The sequence below is a fragment of the Crotalus tigris genome, unplaced genomic scaffold (genome assembly GCF_016545835.1).
Source record: "Crotalus tigris isolate CLP2741 ecotype Arizona unplaced genomic scaffold, ASM1654583v1 scf7180000024293.1627790, whole genome shotgun sequence".
NCBI lineage: Eukaryota > Metazoa > Chordata > Lepidosauria > Squamata > Viperidae > Crotalus > Crotalus tigris.
Window position 1 is genome coordinate 285,026 of NW_024100466.1, and position 13,472 is coordinate 298,497.

At 45.0% G+C, this 13,472-nt stretch overlaps 1 protein-coding gene and 1 long non-coding RNA gene across 2 annotated transcripts; one reads left to right on the plus strand and one right to left on the minus strand.

The window, feature by feature from the left end:
* Nucleotides 1-2,213: 2,213 nt before the first annotated feature.
* Nucleotides 2,214-7,211, plus strand: LOC120299405. The gene is made up of 3 exons (XR_005554412.1): nt 2,214-2,343; nt 4,673-4,886; nt 5,909-7,211. It is a non-coding gene; the product is annotated as an uncharacterized LOC120299405 (long non-coding RNA).
* Nucleotides 6,542-10,670, minus strand: LOC120299404 (vesicle-associated membrane protein 8-like). Its single transcript, XM_039324230.1, has 3 exons — nt 10,513-10,670; nt 8,745-8,912; nt 6,542-7,410 (listed from the first exon to the last, which is right to left on the minus strand). Exons 1-3 carry the CDS (start codon nt 10,513-10,515, stop codon nt 7,267-7,269), a joined length of 315 nt encoding a protein of 104 aa, XP_039180164.1. The 5' UTR covers nt 10,516-10,670; the 3' UTR covers nt 6,542-7,266.
* Between the last annotated feature and the right edge of the window lie 2,802 nt (nt 10,671-13,472).

The window sequence follows — 13,472 nt, forward strand, 5'->3', positions numbered from 1 at the left end:
TTTTATCCTACTGTGAAAGAAGGCAAGATACAACGAATTGTAACATTGTTCTCTCGAGCAATTAGTGGTCTTCTACATGTTTTGCTTCTTTTAGAGCAGAGGTGTCAAACTTGCCACGTCCCGTGACGTCGCAACGTGGTTTTTTTGCATTGCCGGAGCTGGGTGGGCGTGGCCTCCGTATGACGCAACCGTCTTGTGGGCCGGCAGTTTGACACCCCCGTTTTAAGGATTTGAGCCTCGACCGCCGTTTCCTCAGGTCCCGAGAGTTGCGTGTATTCAAGAAAGTCAAGGCTCAAATCCTTAAAGCGGGTGTCACACTGCCGGCCCACAAGCCGGTGGCGTCATACGGAGGCCACGCCCACCCAGCTCCGGCAATGCAAAAAAAAAAAAAAAAAAGTCGCGGCTCCCGTTTTAAGGATTTGAGCCTCGACTACCATTTCCTCAGGTCCCAAGAGTTGCGTGTATTCAAGAAAGAAAGGGCAACTCCAGATAACTGGAGCAATTTTGCCTTTAAGCTAAATTTTGCCTTTAGCCCTTTTCACGGCACCTGGCTAAAGTTGCCTCGTCTTTATTCCCGAGAGTCAGATCAGCTCCTGGCCCCGAAGTAATTTTAATTAACTTTCACCTTTTCTTCCTTGAAGTGCTTTTAGCCTGCAAAGACGTGGCTGAGATTACCTCTGACTTTATTCTGAAGCTAATTTTAACTTATTCGCCTTTGCTGGTTTGCTCCTTTTTAAAGGGGCATGGCTGAAATTATTATTATTATTATTATTATTATTATTATTATTATTATTATTATTATTATTATTATTATTAAAGTTGGAAGGGACCTTGGAGGTCATCTAATCCAACCTCAGGCTCCGCCAAAGTTTTACTCTGCGAACCCGAGTCTTGGCTAAAATAACCTCAGGCGCTTTATTCCCGAGAGCAAGGTCAGCTCCTGAGTCCATTTTACCTTTAAAACTAATTTTAATTCTTATCCACCTATGGTTTGAAGCTAATTTTAACTCTTATTCAGCTGTGATAGTTTGCTCCTTTTTAATGGGACATGGCTGAAATTACCTCAGGCGCGCCAAAATTTTACTCTGAGAACCCGAGTCTTGGCTAAAAGACGCCAAGAATTTACCTTTAGAACGAATTTTAATTCTTATCCACCTATGGTAGTTTGAAGCTAATTTTAACTCTTATTCAGCTGCGCTGGCTTGCTCCTTTTTCAAGGGACATGGCTAAAATTACCTCAGGTGCCAAGAATTTGCTGTATTCCCGAGAGCAAGGTCAGCCCCGGAGTCAATTTTACCTTTAAAACGAAATTTATTTATCCACCTGTTGGTAGTTTGAAGCTAATTTTAACTCTTATTCGGCTGTGGTGGCTTGCTCTTTTTTAAAGAGACATTGTTGAAATTACCTCTGGTTCCACCAAAACTTTACTATAAGAACTCGAGTCTTGGCTAAACTTACCCCGGACGCCAAGAATTTGCTTTATTCCCGAGAGCCAGGTCAGCTCTCGAGGCAATTTTACCTTTAAAACTAATTTTAATTCTTATTCACCTGGACTAGAATTGCGTTATTCCCTAAAGGAAAGACTATCTTTAGTGACCTGTGGTATCGGCGTCCTTTTAAATAACACACCGTTGATATTACCTCAGCCACCGCTGGCCGTTTTACTCCGAAGAATACACGCCGCGGTTAAAATTACCACAGGTGCTCCCCTTACTCCGCGAGAACAGGCTATTCATTAGCTAAACAACTCCCGCTCCCCCCGTATCTTACAACGTAGAAAAGTCTCAGAATTACCTCAAAAGCTCAAAAGGCCCTGCCCGGCCTCGAGCTCGAGGACTTGGGCCGCGGGAGCGCCGGAGAGAGAGACATTTTTGCCCCCGGCGCCCCGCAGCATCGTCTCTTTTGAGGAAAAAGAGACGCGGTAGCGGCGTCTGCAGCCTCTGCAGCGCGCTCGCTTTTCTTTTTTGCACTCAGCCTGAGGGAGCCCGCCGTCATTTTAAATGCCCCCGCCTCTCGGAGAGGAGAGAGGCCTCTCAGCCAATCCGAGCGACGGGTTTTCGGAGCAGCCAATCGCGGCCGAAGTGGCCGCGCGAGAAGAAACTCGCCAGGAGGTCCTTGGGTGGCGCTGGGCGGGGGAAGGGAGCGCGCTCGCGCTCGTGCGCACGCGCACACAGTGGGCGCGCTCGCGCTCGTGCGCACGCGCACAGTGGGCGCGCGCGGCTGTTTCCCCCCCCCCAACCTCGCAATCCGGTCCCGGCCGCAGCTCCCGGAGCGGTTGCCATGGAAACGGCGGGAAGCAACGCGCGGCGCTTCATCCCAGCCAGGTGGGCCGAAGCTGCGCAGGTGAGGGGAGATTGGGCAGTTGCGACATTGTGCGTCAGTGTGTAATGCCTTCTCCTGGAGGCTTCGCTCCATCTGGGGGAGCCTTCGTCTCGCCGGAGAGGGGGGTGGGGGGTGGGAGCCTTTGAACTACAAATCCCATCCCTTAGGCAGTCAGCGGATCTCTCGTGGTGCGTGAGAGGCCGGAGTAAGGTTGGAGGCTGCACGGCCCCTCCCGCAAAGGCCCAGTTTTTAAAAAAAAATCTGAAAATTTAATACAAGAAAATAATAAAAAAAATAAAATTATGATTATATGTAGAGAATAGGAGATGCGTTGGACTACAGTTCCCATTAGCCAGTGTGTTGCAAGATGGGCAATCCCCATCAGCCCTCACCCCAAGGCTGGCTAATGGGAACTGTAGTCCAAAGCATCTCCTATGCTCTACCTATACCCATTATTTTATTTTAATTTTTTGTATTTACTGTATTAAATTTTCTGGTTGCAGTTCCTTCCCACCTAAAATTCAAAGTCCCTTTTTCTTTTTTTGTTTGCATCTTCTCCACCATGTTACAATCTTGCCAGGTAGCCCATGGTTTTATTTTGTTGTGCAAATATTGAATTTATTTTTTCCAGGTTTTTTTTAAGAAAAAAATCTAGGATTGATTTGTTTTGCTTTGCTTAAAAGTTATAATAGAGTTTTTGATACATGGTGTCTTGCCCTGTGAAAGAAATTGACCCAAGTTTGAAACTGTTTCTCCCTTTTTCTGTTATAGGAATTCTTACCCCCCCCCATCCCCCTTAGAGGTTTTCAAAAGAGGTGCTTGTCTGAAAGTGCAAAATAATAATGGCTATCTTAGTTGAGTTTATTTCTGTTCTTGAATGACACTGAACTTAAAGTAGCCCCACATGGGCTACTTTAGCAGAGCACCCTGAAGTGGGTGACAGATTAGAAGTGGGTGACTGATTCCTTGTGTTGGACAAACTCGGTTACTGATTGATAAAATCTGCTGCTTTCTACTTCATGTGTTAGAAAAAAAATTGCAATGGAGAAACTGTGATCTTTTGCATATTGTACAACTATTATATAGTTTTCAGCACTCCTTGCCAATGGATATACTGGCAGGGTCTGCTAGGGGCTGTAATCCAGCAACATCTGCAAGCACAGCATGTTCCTGTACATGATAAAATGTTACATGTATATATTTTTTTTCTTTGTTAACTTCATGATTTCTCTAGTACTGCATAAGAGGACCACACAAATCTGATAAATATAATCTATCTTCAGGCTCAACGTCTTATGACTTCATAGGCCTGTCTATGTAATTTTCTTTGCTGCAGTATAGAAGCTATTTATTACTATTTTTTTTTCAAGTTCCCAGTCTACCCTATAACTTTGGATTTCCTTGTGGTCTCCTATCTAGGCATAAACCCGCAGCCATTTTTGAATTGAACATGGTCAGCCAAGTGCTGTCTCCTGCTGAGGTGATAAGAAGCCCAATACCAAGAAACAAAGCAGTCAGAAGAGAAATAATATATTAGCAATAAAATCTGATACAATTGAACAGATACATCAAGACAAAAGGGATGCCTTCCTTCAAAAATTTGTTGAGAATGAACTTAGAACAGGCGATGTGTTTTTCCTGATTTTAGTTTAAGCTAGTTTCCAGCAATGACTGGCTCTTTTGTATACCAGTAAAAACATGCCCAAAGGAAAGAACATAGAAACATCAAAGGCATATTTTTTAAAAAAATTAAATACCAAAATAAATTTGGGGCACTGCTTTCATAAGTGTACATCTAAGAGAATAGATTATGCAGAAAAAGTTACATGCATTCAGAGCATAACCTCAGATCTTACTTTTAAGTCATTTTTTTCCTTCCTAAATATGAAACTGTTTGATCTCTGGTTTTACCTTTAAAAAAGTAGCTACCCCTTTGCCGATACAGAGGAGAGAGTCATCTTACAATCTATGCTTGTTATTAGTGGCCTCAAGGTAGGTAACGGAAGCAAATTATCGGGGCAAACACTGAAGGGATTTCTTGAGTGGGTCCTGCTACTTTGGAACTGTAAAAGCAGCAGCTAACATCTGCTAAAGTTTTTATGCGCTGAAGGGGAACCACAGCTTCTGGAAAAGAGGCATGTAGTGAGTAAGCAAAGATGGAGGTGTAAAACTAGGCTGCCTTGGAGAACGTGTCTTCTGATTGATTTCCCTTCTTGTGAAAAATTAGTGCAGGGCAGGTTAATATTTTGGAGGGAAGCCGGTTTAAAAGTTGCTGACTTCTCTTGTTTTACAGTGAAGCAGCTGCTCAATTGGTTATGCCCTGCTAAAGCCTGGGTGTCTTTCCTTGCAGCTTTTTGCCTTGTGACATGCAGAGGTCTGTGCGATGAGGAGAGGCCAGCCACAGAAAACATCCCTTGGGAATCCACAGATGTCTCCGTCCCGTGCTCGGAGTCCAAAGTCTCCTGCAAGCGCCCGTAGCAGGTTATCTCCGCTGAACAGAGGAGGGATCCACCAACCAACTGGGCGAAGATATCAAGGAGAGGTAGATCAAGAAAGCGATACAGGTATTGCAATAATCCGTGAAGGATATAATCAAATGTTGTAGCTTTCCTTCAGGGACTTTGCTTAGGAGATCTAAATAATATTAATATTATGATTGATATTTATATGTATTTGTATATAAGGGTGTATGTATATAGCATATGTATATATATAGCATGTTTATATGTGAGTTATGCATGTGTTACGCTTTTGAGAGGCAGAAAACAATTTCATTTTTAACGTGTGCCATTTTGCCCACAGTATAAAATGACAATAAAGGTTATCTTATCTGGGCGTGGCTTTTTAAGATTTTTGTGTATGTGTGTGTAGAATATACACTACAGGTAGTCCCTGACTTACAACCATTCATTTAGTGTCCGAAGTTGCATGACCGTTTTTCACACTTAGGACCATTGCAGCATCCCCAAGGTCACATAATCAATATTCAGACATTTGGCAACTGACTCATATTTATGACGGTCACAGCGTATCGGGGAAGTCACGCAATCCCCTTTTGTAACCTTCCGACAAGCAAAATCAGATTCACTTAACAGCCACATTTCTAACTTAACAACGGTAGTGATTCACTTAACAACTGTGGTAAGAGAGGTTGTAAAAGGGGGCCAAACTCACTTAACGACTGTCTTGCTTAGCCACAGAAATTTTGGGCTCAGCTGTGTCGTAAGTCGAAGTCTATCTGTATTTGTGTTTTGGCTTACCACTTCATCCAACATGAATATGATTTCTAATCCTATCATAAAGATTTCAGGCCTTATGAAGTTGATGGAAGGGAAGAGTTCTGCTTTTCTCCTGCTGGTCTTTTTCTACTTTGTATTGAATGGATTGTTTGATTTTAAAAGTTTTTATTATTAGGTGGCACCGAGAGTGTTACGGAGTCGGCAGCTTATAAGTTTAATACAGCCATTTTAAGATGTCTGAACTTCAACTCCCATAATTTACCTCTATGGCTTTGATAATGTTTAGATTGTTCCTTGTTCTGTTTCTGTATCACTCACTACCTCAAAAACCTTGCTGTTGATTTCAGATGGCAGCCTAGGTATCCGGTATATAACAGAGCCTCTTATTAAGAAGCTGGCCAAGCAAGAGAATCTGGCGCGCGTAACTGCTCTGAACCTTTCTCTCGGTAAAGATGGAGGGAAAAAATTTAAGGTATATGTCTGGTGCTTTGTACTTTAACAACCATCAACTACAGACAAATAATTCTTAGATAACAATTAAGCATTTCTTCCCAGGGCAGGAAGTCTTGTCAGGTGCCTGTTTGAGATACACGTATCATTTCCTGCGCTGCTGGATTTTGTACCAGTTGCAGCTTCTGTATGCTTTTCAAAGGGCAGCCCCATACAGAGTGCATTAGAGCAGTGCAGGAGGGGAGTGACTAAGGGGTGAGTGACTCTGCGCAAGGCTTCCTAAGTGAGCAGGGTTGCAATTGGCACACAAGATAGAATTGTGCAAATGGCCTGCTGGCCACAGCTGTCACTTGCTTATCAAGAAGTTGAAGGTCCGGAAATTGTGCACCATTGCCAAATGAGGGAACACAACCTTGTTCAGAGTGAAAGATGGAACTATCCTGGAATTGTTTAGGGCACAAATCCAGAGCCAACCCATCTTGGGGGAGATTCTATTTTTCCTCCTCATCCAGACACTGTGTAGTAGCCAGTGATTTATAAATACTTTTATTAGTGTTAATAAATCAAATGCAAAAGTGAACAAACATCTCCTAGAGATTCCTCAAAGATCAGAGGCACTGGATTGGAAAGGCCATAGCTGAAAGAAGACTACGTGCCAGAGGAGGAGCCGCCTCTCTCCATGCCACTCAGGGGTCCCAATTGAAGGAGTCAGGACCTCAGAATTGACATCTTAAAGAGCTAACTTTCCCGAGAGAGAAATAAAAATTTAGAGAACCTGAACTGGCCACCCTTCTTCATTTAAACAGTATTTCAAAAACATCTCTCCTTTATATTGCCAGGTGAATTTCAGTAAATCACTTCTTCTCCATCCGGGATGATGTAATGGCAAGGTGGGTGAGCTTTGCTCCAAGCAGCAGCTGAGGCACTGGCAGAATCAGAATTTTAGCATGCTCTGCTGGGTGGGGATCATCTAACAGAAACAGTCTCTGCTTCCTCTTGCTACATTCACACGTACAGCTGAGGGCCCCTACGTAGACCCAAGAGAGAGTGCGACTCCTGGAGCTGGGATGCTTTTGGTCCTGACATGGGAGGGAGGTTGGGGAGACTGGCAGATCCTACAGTGAGGCAACCTGGGCCTCTTGATCTGGCAAAGGATCTTACGAATTTCAGTTGTTAAGAGAGGGGATGATGGGGGCAAAATAAAAAAAAAACATGGGAATGACGACCAGGAAAAGTCCAGTGGGAGGAAAGAAACTTAAGACGGAATGACGCCGGTGGCAAGCAGGATGATGAGAATAAGGATGATGACAGCAATGATGCAGATTATGGCAATCATCTTGATATTCTTCCACCAGTACTTTCGGGCCACTTTTTGTGAGGTTGTCTTGAAGTGTTCTGACTGTAGAAAAAGATGCACATCACTTACAAAGAGTGAAGAGAAGCTTCCCTCCCTGAACCTGGGGAGGCGGGGGGGGGAGGGGGGGAGGGAGGCTTCATTTGCAAATATATTGGCAGATGCCTACTCTGACTGACCAAAACTTTTTCTTAATAGCAATTTTATTAAAATTACAACTATCGTAGTAAAAAAATGCAAACTAAAAAGAATATAAAACTAGAAGGTGCAGAGAAAAAAAAAGAAAAAAGAATATCAACTCTTACCCAAGCAAAGCAAGTGCTCCTTTACACGCTTGGTGAGCATGCAGGGTGACTTCTGCATGCACACCAGGCCACTGTAAGAGGTTACAATCTTTAAAAAGAAAATTTTATTAGCCCAGAAGCAAAACAGGGTCTGTGTTCATGAAACACAGTCAACCATGTCAATTAAAGATCTACTGCCTGCATTTATGCAAGATACTAATCTTGATTACCTCTGTCTTAGTATATTGCGCAGATATGGCTTTTTCAATATAATATGTGAACCCACAAAATGGTTCGATGAAATAATGAAGCTTAAATATAGTGTGCAAACATAGTGAGTTTGTTCAAACGGGAATTCCATCCAACTTTAGCCCAACAAACAAGGTTTAGGAGTGATGTGATAACTGTTTTCCAGTACTTGAGGGGCTGTCACAGAGATGAGGCAATCGTCTGATTCTCTGCATATTGAACAAAGATGTTTGGTTTCTCTTCAGCTCATTAACTAATTTTCATTTCTCCACAGAGGTAATCTGAGCTGCAGGGAGAACCTACCCTTCTCCCTCTAGGTTATTTCACCTACCTTGCCAAATGTCTATCACAAACCCCACATGGCTTATGCCAGAGGCACTTTAGACCTCAACTACTCATTTCAGAGAATAATAAATAGCCCCAAATAAGACAAGGGGCTCTTCTGGCTTCACGGATGCCTCTCTCCTCTCCGCATGCCTTCTCCTGGATCGCTTTCCTCCCCTCAAGCCAGATGAGCTAATACAGCCCAAATGGCACAGCAAAGCCTAGGAATGCTGGCTTGCCTTTGACTCGGTTTAAGTAACTTCCTTCCTCCCTCATCTGGCTTGTCTTAACACTGCCATTCCCTATTGATACATGATCCTTTGTGAATCAACAATTGTATAAAAAGCAAAACAGACAAGGTTATGTTGCATAATCAACATTTTGCTCTTTTCTCACCCCTGGCTGCTGGACTTATACTCGGGAAGAAGTTTAAGGGTTCCCCCTCACTCTTGTCCTGGACCTCGAAGTGAAACTTGGGTGCATGTTTATTTCTACCACACAACACAGAGTAAGAAAGCCCACCGTTGCTTCCAGGTCTTCCGTCTTGTTGCGCAGATGGTCAAGGTTCTCACCCCTTGCTAGAATCCGCTCCACATTCTGTGTCATGATGTTCTTGACACCCTCAACTTCATTCTGGAGATTCTTCACCCGGTCATTGGCCATCCCTGGGCCACTTCCATTGCCTCCCTCCTGGTGAGAAAAAGAACAAGATTTTGGCAGGCAGAAGGAAGAGAAAGATCCTACCTACTCCTTTCCTTTCTCCTTCCCGTGCTATCTCTACATTGGAATGCCATAACCGAGATGGTCTGTTATCAAAGTTTCAGGCAAAGAGGGAAAGGTACCATTGTCCAACAATAACAAAATCTTCCAATGACTAGGTGTCAGAACCCTCAATGATTAATCATGCATATTCTCTGGGCTTAGGTTATTCGGGTTTTGCCATTCTATGGGGGAGGGGGTAGCTGGGGGCTTGTAGTGCCTCCATCTGCTTTGATGTATCCTCTATGGGGTGTGAAAGGAATGCCTGGGGCCATCAGCGAGCAGGGAAGAACTTGAGAAGACCTAACAACCTTAAGAGAGGCACCCTATCAGTTGCTTTCCCACAGCTCAATGTCACCTGTGGATTGGCCTGTTTGAACCCCGGATGGACAGTTGGGGTGGGGTTATTGTTTTGCGGGTTTAACTTATTGATTTGGGTGGGAAGCCCTCAGATCCTGCCTACTTTCCTGCTTTCTGTACCTGCCAATAAAAGTTCCTTTTGAAATGATGCAAGTTTTAAGTACTGCTTTTTTGTTAGAGAAACGGAGGCAGGTCCTTACACTAGGTGCAGTTTCCAAAGACTTCTAAAAATTGCTGACATACAAATTACCTCCTGGTATGAAAAGTATGCCAGGCATCTCCCAGGACCAGCAGAATAACTCCCTGCAGCCACCAGCAGGACAAGCAATACAGGCAGAACCAGAACAAGGTGTCCTCATCATCACAATGGAGCTGCAATGGAGCCCCTTGCTGAATGGAATGGACATAAGCTAAGCATGTGAGGAGAGAAAAATCCTCTGGAAGATAAAGCTGTTCTGCATTTCTCCGAAATTTAATGGAATGACTGCTTCTATGTAAAACAGATCCTGGAATCAATTCCACTAGATCAGAGGTAGGCAACCTCGGCTCTTTTATGACTCGTGGACTTCCAGAATAGCTGACTCAGGAATTCTGGGAGTTGAAGTTCACAAGTCATAAAAGAGCCGAGGTTGCCTACCCCTGCACTAGATAAACCAGACCAAGAGGTCAATTCATACCATCGTAGAATCATAGGGCTGGAAGAGACCTGGAGGTCCTTTGGTCCAACTTGTGAACTAGGGTGCTCAAGGCAGGAGTCTTATACCAGCCCAGTCAAATGGTTGTTCAGTCTATTTTTGAAAAGCTCCAGTGATGAAGCACCCACAAACCTAGAAGGCGCGGGCAGAGCGCGAAGACGGAGCTTTTTCCGGAAGCCGTTCTGAGGCGAAGCACTCAGCCCTCTGATTCCTCCACCTGGGCCGCCCCGCCCTTCTCGTCCCTGCCCCTGGCCGGCTCGAGGCGGCCTTCCGGGCGTCCCGGAGCCCCAGGCTGGAAAGGCGCCCGGCTTCCGCGCCCCCGGGCGGCGGGCAGCGACACCCCCAGCCGGCGGCGGCCGCCCCGCCCGGGTCGCGTCGGGCCCAATAGCGGCGCCCCTCCCCGTCCCGGAGGCAGGTGCGATCGCCGGCAGCCCGCCCGGACAGCGCCCTTCCCCCCCTCCGAGAACGGGGCTTACCATGGCCGTGGCGTCCCGTTCAAGCCTCGAGAGTCGAGGCCACTTCCCGATACTCGGCGGTCCCCCCGGACGTCCTACTTCCTCCTCCGGCCGCGCCGTCACCTCCTCGCAGGTAGCCTTGGGCGGATCCAACCGCGGTTCCGCCCTCCCCGGGCGAGAGAGGGCTGCCCCGGTCCCGTGGACCGAGACGAGTGCGGGCGGCAAATGGGCCGAGCAGAAGCGGACGGGAGCGGCTGCCCTCTTCCGCCCCGGCTTCAGGCAAACGCCTCCCTTCACGGGCTGGACTAGAAGACCTTTAAGGTTCCTTCCAGCTCTATTCTATTCTTATCTGACTCCCGGAAGGTTCCCGCGGGATTCGAGCCGCCTGGAGAGCGAGGGGGGACGAAAGGTGGAGCAGGCAAAGTCTCTGTGCCACAACGCTGAGGCCCTCGCCTCAGGACAATTGCAGATTTTTAAAAATTAATTTAACGTTTAATGCTGTAGTTCATCCTGATCTGACTTGGCCAGGAGTGCTGAGTGCGAGCAGTGGGGTACCTGAAGGTTCTGCCTAAGGCAGATGGTTCAAATAGCTTGCATAAGTGACTGGAAAAGCTTGCCTGGTTTAAGTATGGCTATCACACCAGCCTTCCTCCATGTGTTGGATATCTGAACAGTGTTTAAGCATCTGTTATAGAGGTTGGATTCTTTTGTTTTAGGTCCAAAATGTGTAATCTGCTGGAGCTGAATCTTGTCAATGGCAGCTGCTTTGCCATTCTTACACCTGCCTATTGGCTCCTGTTGTAAAGGGACATGTCAAATTGCTCTTCTTCCATTTCTTGTTCCTGACTATCCTCTATTTATGTTTTTGTAGGCTGGAATAGTAGCTGGTGGGCAATTTGGCTAGCTGAGATTTTGGCATATAATGATAATTTGGTTGTATCATTGTTGAGATGGTTAAGTAAACTCCATTGTTTTTGGCTGCTACAACTCCATCTCCATAAGCTTAATCCATCGTTCCCTTTTGTGCTCTGAAAAGGCTGGGTATTCAGTTCTTCTGCCAGAAATGATAGTGAGATCACCATTTTTGACCTTGGAAACAAAACAATTCCAACATGGTTAAAGCCCTGTTAACATACATTGTGTCTTTCATGACTGGAGTAGCTGGTCTTGAGGGTCCCAAAGCTTGAGATTTGCCTATTCCACAGCTATTTCTGAGCCATGAGTGGCCTAATACTGCTTAACTTTGGCAGAAACATGCCCTGGTGACCTTTTTTTGGCTTTTATCTCATGGTCAATCCATGTCAGGCAGCATTTTTGTTTTCCAGGAGTGCTGGGGAATAAGCCACCCAGGGGAAGTACACAATACATCAAGGGGACCTGAGAGCTCAGATCAGCTGGTGTGGGTGCACCCTTAATGCAGCATGATGCCCGAATTGGTCCTAGATTCTGCCTTGGCTCCCTCCTACCAATAAGCAACTGAATTGAAGATCATTTCTTTGATTTATTAGGATACTCTAGGAAAAAATATTCCAAATATCCTCTCTATATGAAAAGAGGGAACCTAGAACAAAGTCTCAGATTTCCTTTTATATTCAGTACAGCAGAAAAAAGTATAAAATAGTTGATTGGGTGGAAGAAATCATATATTTGGAAAACAACTGGCTCATCTTATGAAAAGGGCTTTAAACCAAAATTGAGGGGGCCAATTTTCACGACATTTAGAACCTGATTCCAAACAAAAACCACTAGATAACCAATCAACTAAGGAGGTAGGGAGTAAAGAGAAAAAAGAAAGAAAAGAAAGAAAAACATAATGAAGTAGAGAGTGATGGATAAAAGGAAACAAACAGGGTGAACTTGAAGTATTAGTACATGCAGGCAGATATGATGTAGTTTCCATTATTGAAACTTGGTGGGATGAAACTCATGACTGGAATGTAATAATGGAAGGATACAAACTATTGAAAAGAAACAGACCTAACAAAAGAGGAGGTGGAGTTGCATTATATGTAAAAGATCACTACATCTCTACAGAAATACACAAAACCAAGGATGAAAACCTCCTAGAATCCATATGGGTCAATATAAAAAGAATGACATTGCTATAGGCATATACTAAGGCCACCCAACCAAGCAGAAGAAATAGATACACTCTTTGCTAACCAAACAGTTAGCTAACCAAAGCAGCAGCCAAAAAAGCTAATACAATCCTGGGTTGTATAAACAGAGGCATAGAATCAAGATCACACGAAGTATTAGTACTGCTTTATAGAACCTAGTAAGACCACACCTGGAATACTGCAGCCAATTTTGGTCACCCTATTACAAAAAAGATGTTGAGAGTTTGGAAAAAATTCAGAGAGCAACTGACGATTAAAAGCCTGGAGACTAAACATATGAAGAACGGCTGCAGGACTTGGATTTGGCTAGTCTAAAGAAAAGAAGAAACGGGAGACATGATAACAATATTCCAGTATTTGAGGGGCTGCCATCAAGAAGAGGGGGTCATGTTATTCACCAAAGCACCAGAGGGCAAGACAAAAGTCAAGGCTAAAAAAAAGTTTCTTTCAACATATAAATAACAAGAAAAAAGTCAAGGAAACAGTCCACTAAAGGGAAAAGTCTGTTTTGACTAGCGAAATACCTGCAACCCGCTCCTCCCTCCGTGCCGAGTGTGTCAACTAAAAATGAGAAAGGAAAATGGCCCCAGCCACGCTCATTCAAAGTTGACACGAATAATCCTTTGCTATCCATCCCGAGAAAGTCCTTTATCTTGCAGTTAAAAAGTTACAGAGATCCGGTTGCTCCGGCAGACTCTCCCTGGGCCGCTCTCAGCCCTTCAAGGGCCCGGAGAGCGCCGCGTTCACCGCCTGCTCGGGCTCGGAGCGGGGCCTCCCCCCACTCGGAGCTGAATCCGGAGCGCCTTCTCGACCGGGGCCTCCCTCGGCCGAAGTCCACGGCCCGTTGGCTGAGCCTCCGGC

Excerpts from the sequence above, each read along its gene's own strand:
- LOC120299404 (XM_039324230.1), bottom strand. Across the intron at positions 7,411-8,744 it reads CGGAAGACCTGGAAGCAACG|TCAGAACACTTCAAGACAAC; the intron begins GTGGGCTTTCTT and ends CTTTTTCTACAG.